General features: G+C 41.2%; 1 protein-coding gene and 1 long non-coding RNA gene across 2 annotated transcripts in view; one reads left to right on the top strand and one right to left on the bottom strand.

The window, feature by feature from the left end:
• ablim2 (actin binding LIM protein family, member 2) overlaps positions 1-23,376 on the bottom strand; it is a 333,460-nt gene that overhangs the window by 237,948 nt on the left and 72,136 nt on the right. The window contains exon 2 of the mRNA XM_048533104.2: positions 9,148-9,291. Coding sequence (XP_048389061.1) covers positions 9,148-9,291 — 144 coding nt within the window. The remainder of the gene's footprint in view (positions 1-9,147; positions 9,292-23,376) is intronic.
• LOC125453488 (uncharacterized) lies at positions 1,286-23,122 on the top strand. Its single transcript, XR_009445714.1, has 3 exons — positions 1,286-1,422; positions 16,079-16,121; positions 21,871-23,122. It is a non-coding gene; the product is annotated as an uncharacterized LOC125453488 (long non-coding RNA).

Raw genomic sequence — 23,376 nt, 5'->3', positions numbered from 1 at the left:
AGATTACTGGTAGTTAGGCTAGCTAATAAAGTGTGATTGTGAAACACCTTCAGTCAACATGCCATAAGTGATCTTGTGATCAGTGACAATGGCACACAATGAGGGAAAAACACACAGATTATCCACATTCAAATGGAAAAGTTCAGGTCGTAGTGAAAGAATCATCAAAGCAAGTGACTAGATCCAGCATCGATATGTACAGGAAGTAGAAGACACAGAATGAACAGCCACCAAAAATAAATGAACACTAAGATGGTACTATTGTGCAATATCTCATTTAGTCAATCAAAATTGGAGAAGCTTATATAGAAAAATTCTGTCCTTCAGCGATAGGTAGTTGATAAAGGAAACTATCTAGTCATTCGGTCACAGAGATGTACAGCATGGAAACAGACCCTTCGGTCCAACACATCTGTGCTGACCAGATTTCCTATATAAATGTAGTCTCATTTGCCATCATTTGGCCCATATCCCTCTAAACCTTTCTTATTCATATACCCATCCAGATGTCTGCTAAATATTGTAATTGTACCAGCCTCCACCACTTCCTCTGGCAGCTGATTCCATACAAGCTGTGGAATAAATTGCAAATAATAGCACATGCTCATTTATTTTCTGAAAATGGGATACTTGAATAAATACCTTCAACACAGTGACTTGCCATACCCATGTGACCTTTTATGTCATCATACATGAGTAGAGGTTTGAGGCGATCGTCATATCCCACCACACAAAACAGGCAGAGTTCATCTTCCAAGAGGCTGAAGTCTAACTATCTTGTACAAGTATGAACCGTTGTAGTCACAATTGTTCAGAGATGTGAAGGAAACTAATACTTCTCCTGTACTGAACATACTTCCTTCATCGAGATGCAACCCTGTGTACACATCCCCTATTTTTCTGCGTCTTCACATTGCTGTGGAGAAAGTAGCTGCAGCAGCTGCTGGATTTGCTGTCTGTTACAGTCGCTGCTGAGTTGCAGAATGTGGCATCTCATCCTCAGAGATTCAAATACCTTCAAGATATGTATCTCTCATGTTACAGGGAAGTCTTATGGGTGATATGGTGAGACTAATGAATCCCAAGTACTTGACAGAAGTTGCACAATATCCTCAGTGAGAACAGCGAGTGAGGCTAAAAATAGTGCTCCTGTCAGCATAAGTATTTCACTTAGGCTGACCGCAGCCTTGCCAATTTCACCCTTTGTACTGTTGATGTTAGATCTGAATCATTCAATAGTGACTTCCTGTTGTACTCTAGTCTTTTCCAAGTTGGCAAGATGCAAGCATTGCATGGAAACTGCATGGTATGGGAGCAGGAATCCAGAAGAAAAGGCACTTAACAGCCTTTTTAATTGTTTTCTGCCGGATCCAAAATAAGTTCTGCTGAACTTCGAACTTTCCATGGAGAAGTCCTAACAGTGTAAGATGACTTTGAGAACTGCGATGTAATTTGAGTGATAAACGTACAATTTCAGATTATTTATTTTAGAATTTGGATTTGAACAGTGGGATTTGGCCCACGTGGATAACAAGTTTTAATGATTAACTTGTCAATATTTCTGGAGCCAAGAATTTTTTAACCTGTATGACAGAGTTTTACAAGTGGACAAAGAAATCAATAAGGGGCATTAGCTAGCTTTCAGTTAGAAGAATCAGGAATTGATTTTTTTCAAATGAAAAACCCACTGTTTTGAAAGCTTTAGTTTTCATTTAGCAGAATTTCTGGTTTAAGCTTGCTCCTTGAATAGTTTAGCCTTGAGAAAGGAGTTAGTTTAGAACTGAAAGGAAAATAGGTTGTCCTAGTGTGTTTTAGTGTGGAAGTTCAGAACAGAGTGTAAGGTTAGAACTTGAAAGGGTTATTTGACGTTGAGTGACTCTAAGCTCAGTTGTCCGAATAACCAAGGAAGAGGCTCAAGACTGGAAACTGAAAGAAACAGTTATTAAAACCTTCAGGTGTGATAGAGAAAGAAATTCACTCCGGAGGTTGAGTACTGCAGAGTGTTGGTGCTGGAATAAATGAGACTGTACTCTTGCTGTGTTTTTCAAAATTCAACTTTTGTTATATTGAAATAGTCTGGTTTATTCTATTTATCTTATTTTTGTTTGCATAACAAACCTGTTTTATTGCTAAATTCAGTTCTGCAGCATTGTATACCTGTGTCTTAATGAAAGATTACTTCATTAGAAAAGAAGAAAATGATCTATCAAGCCAGATTTCAGTCCAGGATCTGACTTGTCCAATAATAATATCTTCTGGCATCACAACATCAAAGTCAAGGTCAATGGAGATACATGACTACTCTTGTTAGAACCCACTTCCACTAGGCTGGAAAATACTACAAAGAGGATTTCAACCGAACAATAACAACAATACACAAATAAAAAACAAAAACCGCTGTAAATACACAGGAGAGGCAGCACCTGTGGAGAGAAATAGAGTTAATATTTCAAAGTTAACCTTATCTGACAATTTTTATCCTGATTAAAAATTTTAACATGGTTTTGTTTCAACTATGACAAAAAATTAGTAATGTACTGTCATGCACTATTGCATGAACGTCAATCCTATAAAAGATTACTTAAATTCATGGATAAAGGCCAACGAGTTACAGATCATAATCCAATAATAAAATAAATTGAAGTAGGCTAAATGTGTTTTTTTTAAAAGTAGGAGAATACTTAGGAAATAGAGCAATTATATTAGATTCAGTGTCGAAATATACAAGGGGAAAATAAAATTCAGAATCAGTAGCTGATTTTAAATCATGACAAATTTCAGGTAGATAAATGGAACCTGGCTTGATTAAATGGTGAAAGATAATTGTTTAATAGAGCTACTGAAAATCACCTCTCGCAACACATGGGTCTTTTCTAGGACTCCACCATTTGTTATTATTTTAACACTGCAAAATACTGTGTAACTAATTTAGATAATGTCAATTGACTGGGATATTACATGACATTCCATCCTGACAAATTGTTTTGGGACCTTGCTAAGGTTTTCCTAGCTGGTTGAGATGATGCCTAAATACTTATACAGATATCTGGTTACTATGAAGCTATGTGTCTTTCTTCCATCCTATGTATTGAGAATATACAAATTATACTCATTTTAGTACTTATGCATTATTTACACAATTTTCTGAGATGAATTCTGATGAAAGGTCATGACCTTAGACTGTAATGTTATCTCTCCCTGGAGATGCTGTCAGACTAGCCCAGTGTTTCTAGCATTTTCCACCTCACAAGCACTCCTCTTTGGCAACGCCCCTCCCTCCTTACTATGGCCCTTTCCCCGCTATCAATCACCTTTGCTTGGATTCCTCCTCAATCCAAAGCCTCAGTTGGAATATTGTACCAGTAACAGCCACTACCTTCTAAACTGGCCTCTGATTGGCAGGCAATGCTACACTGATGGGTATTCTGTCCTCAGGGGCCATGCTTCCAGGAAGGCCCACACAGTTGAACAGTTATAGAGTCATAGGGTCATACAGCACAGAAACAAACTCTTCGGTCCAACTCATTCACGTCGACTAGACTTCCCAATCTGATTCAGCGCCATTTACCAACATTTAGCCCATATTCCTCTAAACTCTTGCTGAACATTTACCACCCACTGTTAAATATCTGAGTTGCACTTGACATGGTGAGTCTTCCTAGAAAGAGGTATTGTGATGGTTACGGCTGTCCAACCAACAGCCAAGACTCAGATCATCTCCACAAGATGTCACCCACAGTTTGAATTCATGGTGAAGTTTGATTGTGAATCTAGTGAAAACTGGAAAACATATTTCTGGTGATATCATCTGTGTACACTGTTTGATGAACTGAGCGAGACAACGTTAATGCTTTAATTTACATTTCTGATACTTATGTAGTTAGATAAATAGGTGTAACACCTCAACTAATTTTCATTTCAAACAAATGTTGTGTTGATAAAAAGACATAGAGGCATATGTTAACAACAGGCACTGGTTTTTTTGCAGGATGTCAACGTGCAACTGGAAGCAATTTGCAGCCATACCTCCTCTCCATAATTTCAGACAAAAGATACTTTACAAGCTAACTCCCTGCTGCCTCCTCACAGCTGTTCATAAGTAACAGAAATATAATTAACAACTTTAATTAGTCAACTGATTTCTCAAACACCCCTCTCCAGATCTCTGCCTTTAATAAACATATAATAATCTAAAACTTTGCAAACTGTTCTCTTCCTGCTCCAGCAGGCTCATTCAGGAAAATAAATTTTAAGACCTCTACATTACATCAGTTTGGACCATTTGGGAAATCTCTATCCCACTCAGCCCAGCCTGTGTCCTGCATTCCTCTGGTTCTTCAGTATTGCTGGTTTCCCAACCCTATATCTCCACCATTGGAAGATAATATTTCAAACACACTTTCCCTACCTGCTCTCTTCTTCTCTTCTCACTACCAAATCTATTTATTTTGATTCTAAAAAAAGCAAAACATGAAGGATTTTGGAAATCTGAAACAAAAACTGAAATCTGAAACAAAACCTGAAACTCAGCAGGTCTGGCAGCATCCGTGAAAAGGGAAACAGTTAATGTTTCAAATCCAACATAACTTCCTTACAGCAGACTTATCTGAGGAAGAGTCATATCAGACTTGAAAAATGAACTGTTTCTCTGTTCAGAGATGCTGTCAGACTGGCTGAGTTACTTCAGAACTTTCATTTTTCTGTTCCTTCATTTCCTCTGGTGAGGGGGGACGTCGAGAAGAAGACTCCATCATGGTAGCCTCACACTAAATCCACGTAACTTGTTTTACTTTGCATTGCAGACTAGCCTTCCAACCAACTGAGCTACCCAATGATCAAGGTTGTTGAAGGCATAGTCAAAGAGTTTTAATCCACAGGCAAAAACCAATAAAGAACGCTGTAATATCTGAAAGTGAATGTGCTGGTCATAATGGAGCTCCATTTTGACGTTTAGAAGATGAATCAGATCTACATATCTCATTCACCAATTTTGCTGGTTTCTCCTACTTGAAAGATTACTTGAGGAAATCAATCTGTTCAGGCAAAAAGGTTCACAGAAAATTCCAGAACTTTAGGCCTAAGCAACTGAAGTTGTAGCCATCAATGGTGGAGTGATTAAAATTGTTATAGAGGGTTGCAAGGCTATTTGAGATTATGGAGGTGGAAAAGGAAGGCAGGAATTTGAAAGCAAGGCTGAGAATTTTAAGGTATTGCTTAATTGGGCACCAAAGTAAATCAGTGAGCACAGATAATTCTGAGAGTTAGGACATGGGCAATAGATTTTTGGTTGATCTCACCTTTACAGAGAGTAGGATATGGGAGATCTGCCAGGTATGCATTACATTATCCAAGTCTAGGAGTAACAAAAGCATTGCTGAAGTTTTCAGCAGGAAATGAGCTGAAGCACGGGTAAAGTCATGCCATATTACAAAGATGGAAATGAATGTTCATCCTGACAGAGACAATCTATGATCTGAAGCTTATCTTAAGGTCAAATAAGACACTAAGATTTTTAGGCTCAGAAACAGAAACAGAAATTGCTTGATAAGCTCAGCAGGTCTGGCAGCATCTGTGAAGAGAAATCAGAATTAATGTTTTGGGTCTGGTGACCCTTCCTGAAAACTGAAACATTAATTCTGATTTCTCTTCACAGATGTTGCCAGACCTGTTGAGCTTTTCCAGCAATTTCTGTTTCTGATTTACAGCACCCTCAGATCTTTCAGGTTTTATTTGGTTTAGTCTCAGACATTTTCTATAGAGAGGAATGAAGTCAAAATCTAAAGAACCAAGTTTGTGACAGGGACTGAAGAAACATAGCTCTAATCTTCTGAATATTGAAATGGAGTAAATTCCTGCGCAAATAGGCTGTCTGGTAATTCAGTGGAGAAATAATATAGTGTGGTGATGACCCAGAGATGAATTCTGAAATGTTTTCGGGTGATGCCAGTGAAGGGCAGTTTATAGATTCGATAAGGTAAGGGTTCATGGATGGATCCTTGAGAAATATCAAAATTAGCTGCTGTTAATCAAGAAGATTTGTAACTGTAAGTGATACACTGATTGCATTAGATAGATAAAAATAACATCTTACCTAAATAAAAACTGAAAGAACTGCGGATGCTGTAAATCAAGAACAAAAACAAAGTTGCTGGAAAAGCTCAATTGGTCTGGCAGCATCTGTAAAGTAAAAACACAGGTCCAATGTTTCTGATCCGGTGATCCTTCCTCAGGACAGCAAGGGTCACCAGACCTGAAGTATTAACTGTTTTTTTCCTTCACAAATGCTGCCAGACCTACTGAGCTTTTCCAGCAACTTTGTTTTTGTTCCTAACATCCTATCAAGCTGGGCAAGCATTGAAGGAGGATGGTGTGGCCAACCATACCAATGGATGTCATTCGTAATTTTGCTAACAGTTACTTCAGTGCTCTGACAGGAGTGGAAATGTGTTTGCAAAGATTTGAATACAGTTTTAGGAAACGTATTTGGGAACTGAGAGCAGGCTCAAGAATTTGGAGAGGAAAGTGGGTTGGGTCAAGGAGTGACTGTTTGTTGAAATCACATAAAGACAGAACTATTAACAATACTGACATAGGCACCAGGAGGGAGAAGCTGGTGATCAGCATTTCAGTGAAAATAGAGTCAAGGGAGCAGGTTCTCTTGGACAAGGTGAGCTCAGTGAGAGCATGAGTTGATAAGAGAGAAACTAGAGAACAATGAGGTTAATGACAATGCCATTGTAATCTCTGTAATCTTTCGAGGATGATTGGCCATGCAATCGCAGAAAAACAGAGGGAGGGATGTGACAGACGCTGCTGATTGGATGATTGCAGCTGAAGTGACAAAGAAGCCCATAAGCTTCTTGCACACATTATTCAAAGTGGGGGTGAAAGGGGAAGTGGAGAGGGGTTTAAAAGGACATTAGGTAGTAGAGGTAAGACCAAGTTATTTTTGCATTTCACAATAATCCTGGATTGTGAGTAGTTTAAGCATAAGAAGGCAGAATCCAGTAGTGCTGTAAGTAGAGAGATAATGGGAACTGCAGATGCTGGAGAATCCAAAATAACAAAGTGTGGAGCTGGATGAACATAGCAGGCCAAGCAGCATCTCAGGAGCACAAAAGCTGACGTTTCGGGCCTAGACCCTTCATCAGAGAGGGGGATGGGGAGAGGGTTCTGGAATAAATAGGGAGAGAGGGGGAGGCGGACCGAAGATGGAGAGTAAAGAAGATAGGTGGAGAGATTATAGGTGGGGAGATAGGGAGGGGATAGGTCAGTCCAGGGAAGACGGACAGGTCAAGGAGGTGGGATGAGGTTAGTAGGTAGGAAATGGAGGTGCGGGTTGAGATGGGACGAAGGGATGGGTGAGAGGAAGAACAGGTTAGGGAGGCAGAGACAGGCTGGGCTGGTTTTGGGATGCAGTGGGGGGAGGGGATGAGCTGGGCTGGTTGTGTGATGCAGTGGGGGAGGGGACGAACTGGGCTAGTTGTGGGATGCGGTGGGGGAAGGGGAGATTTTGAAGCTGGTGAAGTCCACATTGATACCATTGGGCTGCAGGGTTCCCAAGCGGAATATGAGTTGCTGTTCTTGCAACCTTTGGGTGGCATCATTGTGGCACTGCAGGAGGCCCATGATGGACATGTCGTCTAAAGAATGGGAGGGGGAGTTAAAATGGTTCGCGACTGGGAGGTGCAGTTGTTTGTTGCGAACCGAGCGGAGGTGTTCTGCAAAGCGGTCCCCAAGCCTCCGCTTGGTTTCCCCAATGTAGAGGAAGCCACTCCGGATACAATGGATACGGTATACCACATTGGCGGATGTGCAGGTGAACCTCTGCTTAATATGGAAAGTCATCTTGGGGCCTGGGATGGGGTGAGGGAGGTGGTGTGGGGACAAGTGTAGTACTTCCTGCGGTTGCAGGGGAAGGTGCTGGGTGTGGTGGGGTTCGAGGGCAGTTTGGAGCAAACAAGGGAGTCACGGAGAGAGTGGTCTCTCCGTAAGGCAGACAAGGATGGGGATGGAAAAATAGCTTGGGTGGTGGGGTCGGATTGTAGATGGCGCAAGTGTCGGAGGATGATGCGTTGTATCCGGAGGTTTGTGGGGTGGTGTGTGAGAATGAGGGGGATTCTCTTTGGGCGGTTGTGGTGGGGGCGGGGTGTGAGGGACGTGTTGCGGGAAATGCGGGAGACGCGGTCAAGGGCGTTCTCGACCACTGTGGGGGGAAGTTGTGGTCCTTGAAGAACTTGGACATCTGGGATGTGCGGGAGTGGAATGCCTCATCCTGGGAGCAGATGCGGCAGAGGCGGAGGAATTGGGAATAGGGGATGGAATTTTTGCAGGAGGGTGGGTGGGAGGAGGTGTATTCTAGGTAGCTGTGGGAGTCGGTGGGCTTGAAATGGACATCAGTAACTAGCTGGTTGCCTGAGATGGAGACTGAGGGGTCCAGGAAGGTGAGGGATGTGCTGGAGATGGCCCAGGTGAACTTGAGGTTGGGGTAGAAGGTGTTGGTGAAGTGGATGAACTGTTCGAGCTCCTCTGGGGTGCAAGACGCGGAACCGATACAGTCATCAACGTAACGGAGGAAGAGGTGAGGTTTGGGGCCTGTGTAGGTGCGGAAGAGGGACTGTTCCACGTAACCTACAAAGAGGCAGGCATAGCTGGGGCCCATGTGGGTGCCCATGGCCACCCGCTTTGTCTGTAGAAAGTGGGAGGAATTGAAAGAGAAGGTGTTGAGGGTGAGGACGAGTTCAGCTAGGCAGATGAGGGTTTCGGTGGAGGGGGACTGGTCGGGCCTGCGGGACAGGAAGAAGTGGAGGGCCTTGAAGCCATCTGCATGAGGAATACAGGTGTATAGGGACTGGACGTCCATGGTGAAAATGAGGTGTTGGGGGCCAGGGAATTGGAAGTTCTGGAGGAGGTGGAGGGCGTGGGTGGTGTCTGGAGGAGGTGGAGGGTGTGGGTGCTGTAAGTAGTACAGCTATGTCTGCTGGTGTTCTCAAAGCCAGTTGCTTGTCATTCCTTTCAAGAGGTCAGCATGAACCACGCTACATTTTTAATTTAGTTCAGGTAGAAAGAAACTTTCAAATAATCTGAATAACTGGTGTTAAAAGTATATCCAGTACAAAAGTACATTGAATCAAAGTCGTAAATTACCTTTACAAGTGAAACAATTGACGTGGAAGAATTTGTCCTGCACCCTCAGGGCCTCTCCTTTACATGGTTTTCCACACTTATGGCAAAGGACAGCAGCACCCGACAACTTTCCCAAGGGATTGTGCATGGCCATGTGCTGTGACACTGAAAACAAATAGAAAAACAAATCAGGTAATAGATACGCACAGATACAATACTATAAAATGGGAAGGTAATAAGCCCACTTGCTAACTCCATATTTATTTCAAATTTCAAAGCACTCAAGCATATACAGCCAATTTAACGATATAGTCTGATAAATTACTTCAGTGAAGGACAGGCAATGGCATGCAGTATAGTGACACCAATCACAAAACAAGCACTGCAATCCATTTTTGCAAGACAAGCTAGGGGTTCTTTTCCGTACACATGATACAGGTGAAGATAAGAACAATATTGCTATTGTTTAATGCAGGCCAAATAATTCAAAGATGAGGTACTGCACTTTTCTGAACAAAAATCCTGGAATTGCAGAATTGTGTCAGCAGCTTTGGTGCCTTTCAAACTTGAATTTCCAGAGGTTTATTTCAAAAGTAAGTATTTTTGTTATTCTTTCATGGGATGTGGTTGTTACTGGCTTGGCCAGTATTTGATAACTATCCTAAACACCCTTGAGAAAGCAGTTGTGAACTGCTTTTTTGGACTGTTTCAGTTCTTGGTAACATAGGGACACTATTAGAAAGGGAGTTCCAATATGTTGACCAAGTGAAGGAATGGTGATATATTTCCAAGTCAGGAAAGTATGTGGTTTGGACAGGAAGTTGCAGGTATTGGTATTACCATGCATCTACTATCGTGACCTTCTCGACGGTAAAGGTCATGAGTTTGGAAGGTGCTATTGAGGGAGGCTTGATCAGTTACTGCAAAGTAATGGTATGGTATACACTGCTGCTACTGTACGTCACTGCTGAACACAGTGCTTGCAGACAGTGAACATGGTACCAAACAAGTGGTAGTAAGAACTGCTGATGCTGGAGTCAGAGATAACACAGTGTGGAGCTGGAGGAACACAGCAGGCCAGGCAGCATCAGTGGAGTAGGAAAGTTGATGTTTCGGGTCAGGACCCTTCTGAAGAAGGGACACTGCATTATTCCAAACAAGTGGGATGCTTTGTCATGGATGGTATTATGTTTCCAGAGTGTAGTTAATGCTGCATCCATCAAGTCAAGCGGAGAGTATTCCAACACATCCCCAACTTATGTTTGGTAGATGGTGGACAGGATTTGGAGTAACAGGAGATGAGTTTTCTACCATACGGCACCCAGTTTCTGACTTGCTCAAATAGCTACAGTTGTTATTTGGCTGGCCCAGTTCAGTTTCTGGTCAATGGTCATGCCCAGGATGTTTGTACTGGGATTCAGTGATGGTAAAACTTTTCAAGTGGATAGCACAAGGTAGGAAGAGGAACGTTTGTTTTCTGATTTTACAGGCAAGGCTTTTTTGATTGCCTAAGTAATAAGAGGGGATCATTAGCTATTTCTGCGTGTGTGTCTCTCTCTCCCAGAGTTCTTCCACTTGTCATTCTCTGAAGACGTTTCAAGGTACATCTCTCACAATGCATCGATTTCACATGGCTTTCCTCACCTTTTGTATCATTTTTGGTCAGCAAGCAAAGATAGCTACTGTATCATGTGATCAGTAACAAAATACTATATCATTGTCTACGTAACGTAACCCCACTTGGTACCACCAGTAGTGTTCAGGGAGGCCAACTTCAGCTCTTTATTGGTCAATGGTGCGTGTCATCCAGTCATAGCTACAGTGTCAGATACCACAAACGTGATCTTTCAGCTGACCGACTCCTTGCCATCTTATCCACAATAATTCCACTTTCCAGCATTTGGCCCTTGGCCTTGAATGTTACAGCATTTCAATTGCTCAGCTGCGTACATTTTGAAGGTTGTTAGATGTACCGCCCTCTATGACCCTCCCAAGCTGTGCATGTCCACCATCCTCTAAGTGAAAACTTATTCTTCAAATGCCCTCTATATCTCCTGCTCTTCACTTAAAACAATGCCCTTTCATTACTTACCTTTCAACTAAGGGGAACAGCTGCTTTCTATCCGCCACGTCCATACTCCTCAATCATCTCCACCTTAATCAGGTCACCTCCTCAGCCTTCTCTGCTCTAGCCTAGCCTACCCACCCTCTCCTCATAGTTAAAATGCTTCAACCCTGGCACCATCCTTATGAATCACCTCTGCAACCTCTCCTGTGCAAGCACATCTTTCCTATAGTCTGATGACCAGAGTCGCAAATAGCATTCCAGCTATGGCCTAACCAAAGTTGTGTATAGCTCCAACCTCCCTGCTCATAACAATCTATGCTATGACTGATAAAAGCAAGAGTCCCATATGCATTCTTAACCATCCTATTAACTTGTCCTGCCACATTCATGGATCAGTGGACAAACATCCCAAGGTCTCTGTTCCTCTGAGGTTGTTGTGTCCTGCTGTTGAGTTATCCCTTGCCTTATTCCTTTTATAAAGTGCATCACTTCACATTTATCAAGGTTAAATTTAATCAGCTAATGATCTATCCATCTGAACAATCCATCCATTTCTCTCTGGAACCTAAGATCTCCCATCTCACCCAATTAATCTTCCTATCATTTGCAAACTTGTCATTCCCTATATTCTTAGCTATTTCATTCATAAATATGTGTTCTTGAAAGGAAACCATTACATTAATGGATCTTATTGTCAATACAAATTGTTCTTTTAATTGTCTTTCTTCCACATATATGTGTGAGAATGTCATTTATTGTCTCTTTGGAAGTAGTTCCAGTCTGAATCCAAAATGAGGTTTTCAAGCGACCCATGAAGGCCATTTTGTAAACAGTATTTAAACTCAGTTCATGGTTTATGAAAGGTAACTTCCAAAACAGTTTGTTTTTTAAAAAGAATTGATAATATCATGACTGTCCATCATAACACAGCTCAATTCAACCTTAGGAATCGGTTACACCCGTTCCCTCAGCTGCTTTTGCATGGTCTCAGGTGAGGAGGGCCCAAGATATTGAGGTAGCTTCACAGTTGTAACAAATGGCCAGACAATGTATCACTGTTTTCACCTTTATCACAGTTTTTAACCAAGTTACCATTTGACAAATCTGCCAAAAGTACCCAATTCTTAAAGTATCATCTTCTATGCCACAAGGGCCTTGATTTTGCCCTTACAATATCTGTCCTTCCATTGTAAGCAGGAGATAAATACAAAAAGTGGTGGGTAGAACTGGGAGAGAGAGGCTCTAGATCAAGAGTGGGCTTCTCATCAGAAAATCATCTTCTTTTCACAAATGACAAATTAGACAGGATTAAGCTGGTAGACAAAACAGGGTCACCTCATGACCTTTGAGCTATGGACAATCTATCTGGGGCAAAACAGGAACTCTACTTGATCAGTACCTTGGTTTAGAGATAATTAATCTTAAAGACAGATCTCTGTGAATATTAAAAAAATCTGAACAAGTTTGCCTCTGTTAAGGGAATTTAGAAATATTTTCTCTTCACTTGTTGACAGTACCAACCACTTTCAAATCATATACAACACCGGATTTAATATGTCAGAACTCTAATACCAAATACAGTCTTGATTCTGTCCCTAAAGGCCATGTGCAAACGAGCCAAGCTTTTAGTAACAATTTGTCCGTTCCAACATGTTAATTTTACTGTTTTTTTAAAATCTGAATTCAAGTACAAAAGCAGTCATTTCAGAATGTGAAGTCTTATTCTCTGGATTATTTGACCAGGCCTCTGGATTACCACTCCAGTAACATATCCATCATACTCTGTCAATTTTCCCCGAGGAAACGATTGTAGTGTTTATCCTAGCAAGCAATGTTTCAGTGCCTTGTCTCTGCTGTCACTCATTAATTGTTTACTGATATCTCCTGAGATAATCAGCACGGGTTGTGCTTTAACCATCACCATAGATTGTCTGTAGGGCAAAATCCAGAGGATTGCATTAGTTGATCACATCTATTCGGTGAAATTCATTCTTTGATGACAATTTTCATTAGACTGTTGAGATGAAGGATAATTGATTTAAAATGTTAAAATGGGTTTTACTCCCTCTCAACAGATGCTGCCTGAACTATCTAGCATTTCCCACATTTCTGTTTTTACTTCATTGGTCTAAGGTAGATGCTTCTGAGTCAGTATAGCAAGTGCAGACAATCTACCTTTTGTACAATTAAAGCTGTCTCCACACCCTCATTTCAGCATTAACAGCTTAGAAGTAATTTACAAATAAATACATACGATCATACATCCAAATATACAAAACAGGAGCAATTCAGCCGTTCAAGCCTGCTCTTCCATACAACTAAATTATAACTGATCTGTTTGTGCTTAAAAATTCCACAGTCCTGTCTGTTCTGATGACCTTAAAATCTCCCCAACTAACAAGATGTAACCTATCTCTGTCTTAAAAAATTTAACAAACCCATCTCCGCCATATTCTGCGTCAGCAAGTTCTAAAATCACAATAACCCTCTGGGAAAATGTTTCTTGAAATGTCAATGCCTAATTTTAAAACAATGCTCCCAATGCCATTATTTTCCTATCCATCTTATCAAAACAATTCAAGATCTAAAACACTTCAATCAAGTCACCCCTCACTCCTATATACCCCAGTGGAACCAAGCCCAGCCCGCCCAACCTACCCTCAAAAGATAACAACGCATTCCAGGTACAATCTGGTAAATCTCTTTTGAGTCACCTTCAATACATTTTTCTCCTTCCTTAAATAAGGAGATCAAGGCTGCGCATAGTAATCAAGATGTGGTCAGACCAAACCCTGTCTAAATAAAACATAACATGCTTATTTTAATAATAACAGGAAGTGCTGGAGAAACTCAGCATGTCTGGCAGCATCTGTGGAGAGAAAAACAGAATTAATGTTCTCGTCTTCCAGATGGATAGTAAATCCAATTATATTGCAGTCACTGCATCGCAATGAGATCAGCATCTAGAAAAGCATTCAATGAACTCCTCATCCAGGCTCCTGCTGCCCGTTTATATGTAGATTAAAGTCACCTTGATTTTTGCAGTATCGTTATCACAAGCACAAAATATTTCTTATTGCATACTTTGTCTCACACTGTGTTAATGTTTGGGGGCTTGTACACCACTTCCATTAGAACTTATTTTCACGAATATTCCTCATCCTCATTCGAACAGATTCTAAATCTTGATTACTGAACAAAGTTCATCTCCAATAATTATAGAAATGTCACCCTCACACCTTTACCTAGCTTCCTTGACTTCTTGAATGTCATATACGCCTCAATATTCAGGATCCAATCCTTGTCATTCTGCAGCCACATCTCTAACGGCTTACAGGTTATGTTTATTTACACCCAAAAGAATTCTCAAAAACAGACTTGAAATCACAACAATCAGAACCTTGCCATGATAAACTGGAGGAACATGCTGCAGGTACATTCCTGCTTTCAGGAAGAAATGCAGTAAAAATCAGTTACTAAAAATCAAACATCAAAGTACACAATAACGGTCCTCAGAAGAATCAAAGTACTTCTAACAAGTTACTTGCTGTCAGGCCAGAATGTGTATGGCAATCAGCGGTGCACTCTTCAGAACTCAATGCCCCGCCTGAATGACAAAAATAGGGCTCTCACACATTTCATTCAAGGGCGTTTTATGTCAAGCAAAATATTGTGCTGTGCATGTTATTGGATGAGGACTACTGAAAGAAATTCCCTGACTTCCACTTATATATTTGCACCTGTTAACTGGAAAACAGAAGATTTTTTTCACACACTCAACTTGAAGCCAGTCATTACAATTTTTGTTGGTGTTGCTCATTACTTGTTAGAATTCTTCCCTCGTTTCCTTCAAATGATCCTATTCTAACAGTACTTAATATTGGATCTGTCAGCAAACAAAATTGTATAAAACATCCATATATTTTCCTTTGCCTATCTGAACAATTTTACCGGCAGAAGTTGTTTTATCTTTGAGAATTTTTCTTTTATTCTTATAGCAATTCTACTGCCAAATTACCTACTTTGACAGTTCTCCAGATTCTGAATGTCAGATGCATTCAGTCCATTTTCCTGATGTTTTGCTCGTCCTGACTTACCTTGCCAGATGACAAACTTCAGCAATATTTGTGGCAACTCTTTCTTAGATGAGCGAGCATACCTTCCTTTGTCCTATGTGACCAACGCAAACTGGCAAATTAACTTCTATCAAGCACATTAGTGTGAACTCCAGTTAAGGCTGGAACCAAACTCAAATTCTTCAGTTAACAGTAAAGGGCTGAGTCACGTTTACACTGGTTGATCAAGCATACCAATCTGTGACTTACTACTTCTTAATTATCTTTTCACGAGTACACGTCTCAGTGAATCGTTTTGCTTGTAGCTAACTCTAACTTTCTTCAACAGCATTTTTGATAATATTGACACTCAAGTTTTTTTTTCTTATTTTCTTTTTTAAAAAACTCTCAGTAGCATTGAAGAAAAGACTGGTTTTGACATTTGCACAAATGTGTACATCCTCCAGCCAGAATTCAGAAGCACATGTCACAATAAATTTATTTAGAAGCTTTAACTTAAGCTGACAGCTTCAGAAGCTATGTTTTAATATCTCTCTAATTTACATGTAACACTGAATCAGTGCCAACTTATATCACTTTTAAGTTATAATGAAATATTATTAACAATTGTAAGAATGTTTTTTTGTTCATTACTGTCTTTTATGTCTACCACTGCTCCTGTGTGTTACTCTTTAGTTATGAAGCCAGTACAGTTCAGCGCATTGCATTTTGCACAGGTGCTGAAAATATTGCTCATGCCTGAGCAATAGGAACTGTGTTCTTGAGGATGGGTTTGTCATCTCTATCCTATAGCTTTATTTTCTTCCAGGTAACTGCATGAGAACTGCTGATGCAAGATAAAACAACAGAAGGTGAGTTAAAACAATAAATACGTGATGAGAATGCAAACTTGAAGCTGAAGCCCAAGCCACTGCCTTCAAGTATGGGAAGAAATTTCTGCTCAACTTTCAGCAGGAAAAGAGGCATTGGCATCTGAAAACACAAGGTAATGATCTTGCTGTACAGGATGTCCAGGGCAGTTTTTGAAGTCAGATGATGGACTCGTTTGAAAGGGGCTTCACTCATCATATTTGTACTGACCTGGTCAGAGTTGCCTATGGATACTTCAACCAGAATCAGATGATTTGTACATCCTTATACAGCTTAAAAGATAGCAAGTAATGAGAAGATTGCTAGAGATGGAATTCATTGCAACACTTCTGAGTTCACTTTGTGAACAGAATGTTAAATTAAGAAACCAAACACAGAAATGTTTTTGACTGACTTAAATATCTCGCATGTTAAACATAAGTATTCCACATTTCAAGTATAATATATTTACAGATCAATAACTTTAATAATTAGAAAAGGATCATACTCAAAACACTGCTTAAAACTGTATACAGCTCAGTTTGGTACAAAATACTTTACATTCTTTTATTTGCATTTAAATCAACTTTAAGTATTTAAAAGATGTTTAATTAATTAAGGGAATACATACCCGCCATGCTCCAAAACCACTGGCAACAGTGGTTTATCACACCTTTCACTTTACTACATCTTAGTTAGGAATAAGAATGTGAAGCATCAGTCTGCAAGACCTGCAAAATGTCATCCCTGATGAGGTAGATACACTAGTGCTCTGCTTTAAATATTGTCAAGTCAGCAGAGGGAAACTAGAGAAGACTATAGAGTGTAGAATAATTGTAGTTCAGTAAGCGAAAGGGTAAATCTATCCAGGTAAAAGAACTGATTTTAACTGGGGTTACAAATTACAGTGATGCAGTGGAGGAGGACTGTAGGCGATCTAGACAGTTACATAATGAAGCATAGGAGCACAGAATTAGTTCGCAGGAATGCATAAATTAAAGCAGGACTACTGTTTTAATGTTCTCAAATTTGTATTAGGGGAAATAATAAGATGGATCCCAATTATTTCATCAAGTAATCTTGATTTTTTTGAGAGACACAATACATTAAAACAACTTGTTGTACTGATTACAACTGATAATCTTGAATGGAATACTTCTTGTGCCTTGACTTTGAAGAATCTGTAACTGCATTGGATCCAAAATTCCAGGAGTGCCCCTCAGCTGGGTTATAGCAAGGGTGAAGTACGCGCATTCATCTGCAACTAGAAGCGCCAAGCAGATGGTTCTTCTCGGCCTCCTCCTGAGGTCCCTAGCATCACAGATGACAGTCTTCAACCAATTCAATTCACTGTACATGGTATCAGTAAGTGTCTCAAGGCACTGATTACAGCAACGGTTATGGTCTTGACAACATTCCAGCAATAGCGAAGATGTGATCCAGAACTACCCGCCACTCCTGCCTCCACAGCTACAATGCACAAAAATCGGCCAGCTATATCTTGTCTACAAAAAGCAGGACTAAACTAAAGAGAGAGAATGCTTGGTGGCTTGGTGTAAAGATCATAGATCATAGAATCCCTAGAGTTTGGAAAACAGGCCCTTCAGCCCAACTAGTCCAGAGTGCCCATCTCAGCATCCCACTCAGACCCATCCCCCTATTATCCACCTAATCTATGCATCTCTGAAAACTAAGGGCAATTTAGCGTGGCCAATCCACCAATAACAATCATCAACTTCAGGAAGCAAGGAGGAGAGCCACCCCTATCTACATCAATGCAGCAGTGGTGGAGATGGTTCAGAGTGTCAAGTTCCTAGGGTCAATGATCACCAACAATTTGTCCTGAACCTTGTTATCTCGAGGAATATAAAATTACGGCTGCAAAGAAGGTACATAAAAAGCGAGATCAACATTAGGTTTGAAATTTGAGAGATCCATGTTGATGCAGTGGTCAAGAAGGTACAACAATGCCTCTTCTTCCTTAGGAGCTAAGGAAATTCACATGTCCATAAGGACTCTCACCAACTTTTAGAGATGCACCGTGGAAAGCATTCTATCTGATAAAGTAACTGATCGGACCAACACCGTAAGAAACTACAGAGAGTTGTGAATGCAGCCCAGTTCATCATGCAAGCCAAGCTTCCATCCATTGATTCCACTTAAACTTCTCACTACCTCAGAAAGGCAGCCAACATCAGAGATCCTGGGTATAATCCCTTCCAACCTCTTCCATCAAGCAGAAGGTACAAAAGCTTAAACAAACATACCAACATGTTCAAAAACAGCTTCATCCCTGATGTTTTTAGATTTCTGAACGGACCTCTCAAATTTCAAATCTAATGTTGATCTTGCTTTTTATGTACCTTCTTTGCAGCCGTAATTTTATATTCCTCGAGATAACAAGGTGTAGAGCTGGATGAACACAGCAAGCCAAGCAGCATCAGAGGAGCAGGAAGGCTGACATTTCGGGCCTTCGTTTCTGAAAAAGGGTCTAGGCCCGAAACGTCAATTTTCCTGTTCCTCTGATGCTGCTTGGCCTGCTGTGTTCATCCAGCTCTACACCTTGTTACCTCAGAATCTCCAGTATCTGCAGTTCCTACTATTTCTGAAACTATTTTATACTCCTCACCCTGTTCATTCACCCTATAATCTTTCTATGGTATGATCTGCCTGTGCTGCAGGCAAAATGACCCTCCTCAAATGGTAAAGTCATACGTGAGTATTTTTACTAATAACTACTCAATGTTCAACACCTTTGTGACTTGACAGATACTGAGGTAGTCCGTACTTACATACAGCAAGATCTGCAAAATATTCAGGCTTAGACTGATAAGTAGAAATAATATTTGCATCATGCAACTGCAGGATAATGGCTATCTCCAACAAGAGAAAATTAAGACATCTCACCTTGGTATTCAATGGCATTAACAACATTCCGGAGAGATAATAGGAACTGCAGATGCTGGACAATCCGAGATAACAGAGTGTAGAGCTTGATGAACACAGCTGGCCAAGCAGCATCTTAGGAGCACAAAAGCTGACGTTTCGGGCCTAGACCCTTCATCGGAAATGGGGGAGGGGGAGAGGGTTCTGAGATAAATAGGGAGAGAGAGGGAGGCGGATCGAAGATGAATAGAGGAGAAGATAGGTGGAGAGGTGAAAGGCAAGTTAAAGAGACAGGGATGGAGCCAGTAGAGGTGAGTGTAGGTGGGGAGGTAGGGAGGGGATAGGTCAGCCCGGGGATGACGGACAGGTCAAGGGGGCGGGATGAGGTTAGTAGGTAGGAAATGGAGGTTCGGCTTGAGATGGGAGGAGAGGATAGGTGAGAGGAAGAACAGGTTAGGGAGGCAGGGACGAGCTGGGCTGGTTTTGCGATGCAGTAGGGGGAGGGGAGATTTTGAAACGCTGACATCGCTCCGCCCACAGCCTCCACAGCCAGCAACTGCAGAGGAGACAGCAACACTGAGCCCTGCCAATCTTCACCATCCCCCCAGACCTCTCCATTACTGAGGACGAACGGTCAGTCCTCAGCAAGGGGCTCACCTTTGTTCCCCTCCACCCACACATCAACGAATACCAATCACGTTTGGACACAGAACAGTTTTTCCACGGCCTCCGCATCCATGCTTACTTCTTCAAATGTGAGCCTAACCCTCCCTCTGCTGATCCCTTCTCCCACCTCCAACACACCCCCTCCTCCTGGACACCACCCCAAGGCCTCCTACCCTCCCTCGACCTAAAAGTGAATACAGATAAACTGAATAACAAGGTTCTTTTTCCTAGGGTGGAGGAGTTCAAAACTAGGGGAATATTTTTAAGGAGAAAAATTTAAAAGGGATCTGAGGGACAACATTTTCAGGATGGTTCATATGTGGAATGAATTGCCAGAGGGAGTGGCAGATACAGATTCAGTTACAATATTTAAAAGACATTTGTACAGGTACATGAAGAGAAAATATTTAGAAGGATATGGGCCAAATTCAGGCAAGTGGAACTAGATTAGTTTGGGAAACTTGGCCAGCATGGACTATTCAGACCAAAGGATCTGTTTCCATACTGCAACTCTATGACTCTGAGTGGTTATCTTTCACAAGGTGAAAAAGTAACTCACAACTGCTAATTACCTAATGTTTGGCAAAGTCTGAGTCTCCCCAAGATCTTCACAGAATTCGCAAGTTTCCCCTCACATCTCTGACAGAACTTTAATAAGTCCTATCAATGAGCTAAGTTCCAGTAAAAACAGGTTCTTCTCCAAATACAGACCTGATTTCAGAAAGCAAGACAATAAATTGTTAACATTTATGAGGTGATTTTCACCTACATCACCAGAACAGTTACCTGGAGGCAAAGATAGCCTTTCCAATGGAGAACACATCTGACTTATCTAGTTTTGAGAAGCTCAGGTTGAGGTTCTGGATGTGAGTTTGCTCGCTGAGCTGGAAGGTTAGTTTTCAGACGTTTCGTCACCATTCTAGGTAACATCATCAGTGAGCCTCCGACGAAGCGCTGGTGTTATGTCCCGCTTTCTATTTATCTGGTTAGGTTTCCCTGGGTTGGTGATGTCATTTCCTGTTCTTTTTCTCAGGGGATGGTAGATTGGCTCCAAGTCAATGTGTTTGTTGATGGAGTTCCGGTTGAAATGCCATGCTTCTAGGAATTCTCGTGCATGTCTCTGTTTGGCTTGTCCTAGGATGGATGTGTTGTCCCAATCAAAGTGGTGTCCTTCCTTATCTGTATGTAAGGATACGAGTGATAGTGGGTCATGTCGTTTTGTGGCTAGTTGATGTTCATGTATCCTGGTGGCTAGCTTTCTGCCTGTTTGTCCAATGTAGTGTTTGTCACAGTTCTTGCAAGGTATTTTGTAGATGACGTTCGTTTTATTTGTTGTCTGTATAGGGTCTTTTAAGTTCATTAGCTGTTGTTTTAGTGTGTTGGTGGGTTTGTGGGCTAATCTGATGCCAAGGGGTCCGAGTAGTCTGGCAGTCATTTCGGAAATGTCTTTGATGTAGGGGAGAGTGGTTATGGTTTCTGAGCCCGTTTTGTCTGTTTGTTTGGGTTTGTTGCTGAGAAATCGGCGGACTGTGTTCATAGGGTACCTATTCTTTTTGAATACACTGTATAGGTGATTTTCCTCTGCTCTGCGTAGTTCCTTTGTGCTGCAGTGTGTTGTGGCTGATTGGAATAATGTTCTAATGCAGCTTCGTTTGTGGGTGTTGGGATGGTTGCTCCTGTAGTTCAGTATTTGGTCCGTATGTGTTGTTTTCCTATAGACGCTGGTTTGAAGTTCCCCATTGGCTGTTCGTTCTACTGTGACATCTAGGAATGGCAGTTTGTTGTTGTTTTCCTCCTCTTTTGTGAATGTTATGCCAGTCAGGGTATTATTGATGGTCTTGAATGCTCTGATGAAGGGTCTAGGCCCGAAACGTCAGCTTTTGTGCTCCTGAGATGCTGCTTGGCCTGCTGTGTTCGTCCAGCCTCACATTTTATTATCTTTGAATCTCCAGCATCTGCAGTTCCCATTATCTCTGTTTCCTCTAATTTGTTTTGTTTAGTGATGACAAAGGTGTCATCCACATAGCGGACCCAAAGTTTGGGTTGGATGATTGGCAGAGCTGTTTGTTTGAGTCTCTGCATTACTGCCTCTGCTAAGAACCCTGATATCGGAGATCCCATGGGTGTACCGTTGGTTTGTCTGTAGGTTTTGTTATTGAAAGTGACATGACCCACTATCACTCGTATCCTTACATACAGATGAGGAAGGACACCACTTTGATTGGGACAACACATCCATCCTAGGACAAGCCAAACAGAGACATGCACGAGAATTCCTAGAAGCATGGCATTCCAACCGGAACTCCATCGAAAAAACACATTGATTTGGAGCCAATCTACCATCCCCCGAGAAAAAGAACAGGAAATGACATCACCAACCCAAGGAAACCTAACCAGATAAATAGAAAGTGGGACATAACACCAGCGCTTCGTCGGAGGCTCACTGATGATGTTACCTAGAATGGTGACGAAACGTCTGAAAACTAACCTTCCAGCTCAGCGAGCAAACTCACATCCAGAACATCTGATTTATGTTCCACTGAGTTCAGACTATTGGCCAGACAATGAAAGTGAAAGTTATACCCAGTAAGAAGTGTCGAGCAAATTCACTGGATCTAGATAGGGGTCAGGAATAAAATGTTAAGGATATAAAGGAGCTCTTAGTGCTCAGTGTGTGACAATGAATTAACTATTTTCATAGAATCCCCACAGTTTGGAAACAGGCCCTTCAGCCCACAAGCCCACACTGACCCTTGGAGCATCCCACTCAGACTCATACCCCCATAACCTACCTAATCTGTACATCCCTGAACACTACAGGCAATTTAGCATGGCCAATCCACCTAACCAGCACATCTTTGGGCCGAGGGAGGAATTCAGAGCACCCAGAGGAAACCCATGCAGGCACAGAGAGATTGCGCAAACTCCACACAGTCACCTGAGGCTGGAGTCAAACCTAGATCCCCTGGCGCTGTGAGGTAACAGTGCTAGCCACTGAGCCACCGTGTCTTGAATCATCCTAAACTTGCTGAAATCTTACCTAAAACAGTACTTTCAGGTAGGAAATCGCTCACTGAACAATTGCTACATATCATTAAACTAAAAGTTAGGACAAATTTAAACTGCAAATTGAACTACAGTGAGATAGAAATCTGAGAAGGCACTTGACGTCTGTTTCCACTTGCTGCTCTAATGGATGGGAAATCTTGTTCAGGAAATCTCTGGAAACCAAACTAGCATCATGGTTCATATTCTATTTACATCAGACATGATTTACTGGAAAACAAGTATGTAAAACTTGCAAATCTAGGCCTCGAAAAATAGATTCATGCTGTAGCCTGTGAACAAACCAGCAGTGTGATAAAATGGATTTGTCCCCATGTAATGTTATTTTTAAATTGCATTTTTGAATTGCAAGGAATTAATTTCCAAAGCTAGCTCAATATTTTATCCTAACATTAATTTCTAGATAGTTTCCATTGAATTATACTTAATGATTTATTACCAGCTGTTATCAATAAAGGATTTTTGCTCTTATATCTCAATTCATCCTTAATACCGGAAACTAATATTAACACCAAGTTTAACGGCTATTCAATGTGAGGACAATGAGCCACTGTGGTGCTGGTTCAATAAGACAGCGTGACACTTAAAACAGGAAAAGACTGAAGTGATGAGGGTCAAGAATAATTATATTAGATGCAA

Source organism: Stegostoma tigrinum, chromosome 1, assembly GCF_030684315.1.
Source record: "Stegostoma tigrinum isolate sSteTig4 chromosome 1, sSteTig4.hap1, whole genome shotgun sequence".
In the NCBI taxonomy this organism is placed as follows: domain Eukaryota; kingdom Metazoa; phylum Chordata; class Chondrichthyes; order Orectolobiformes; family Stegostomatidae; genus Stegostoma; species Stegostoma tigrinum.
Note: the sequence above shows the minus strand (reverse complement) of the source record. Positions and strands in the feature narration are given on the sequence as shown.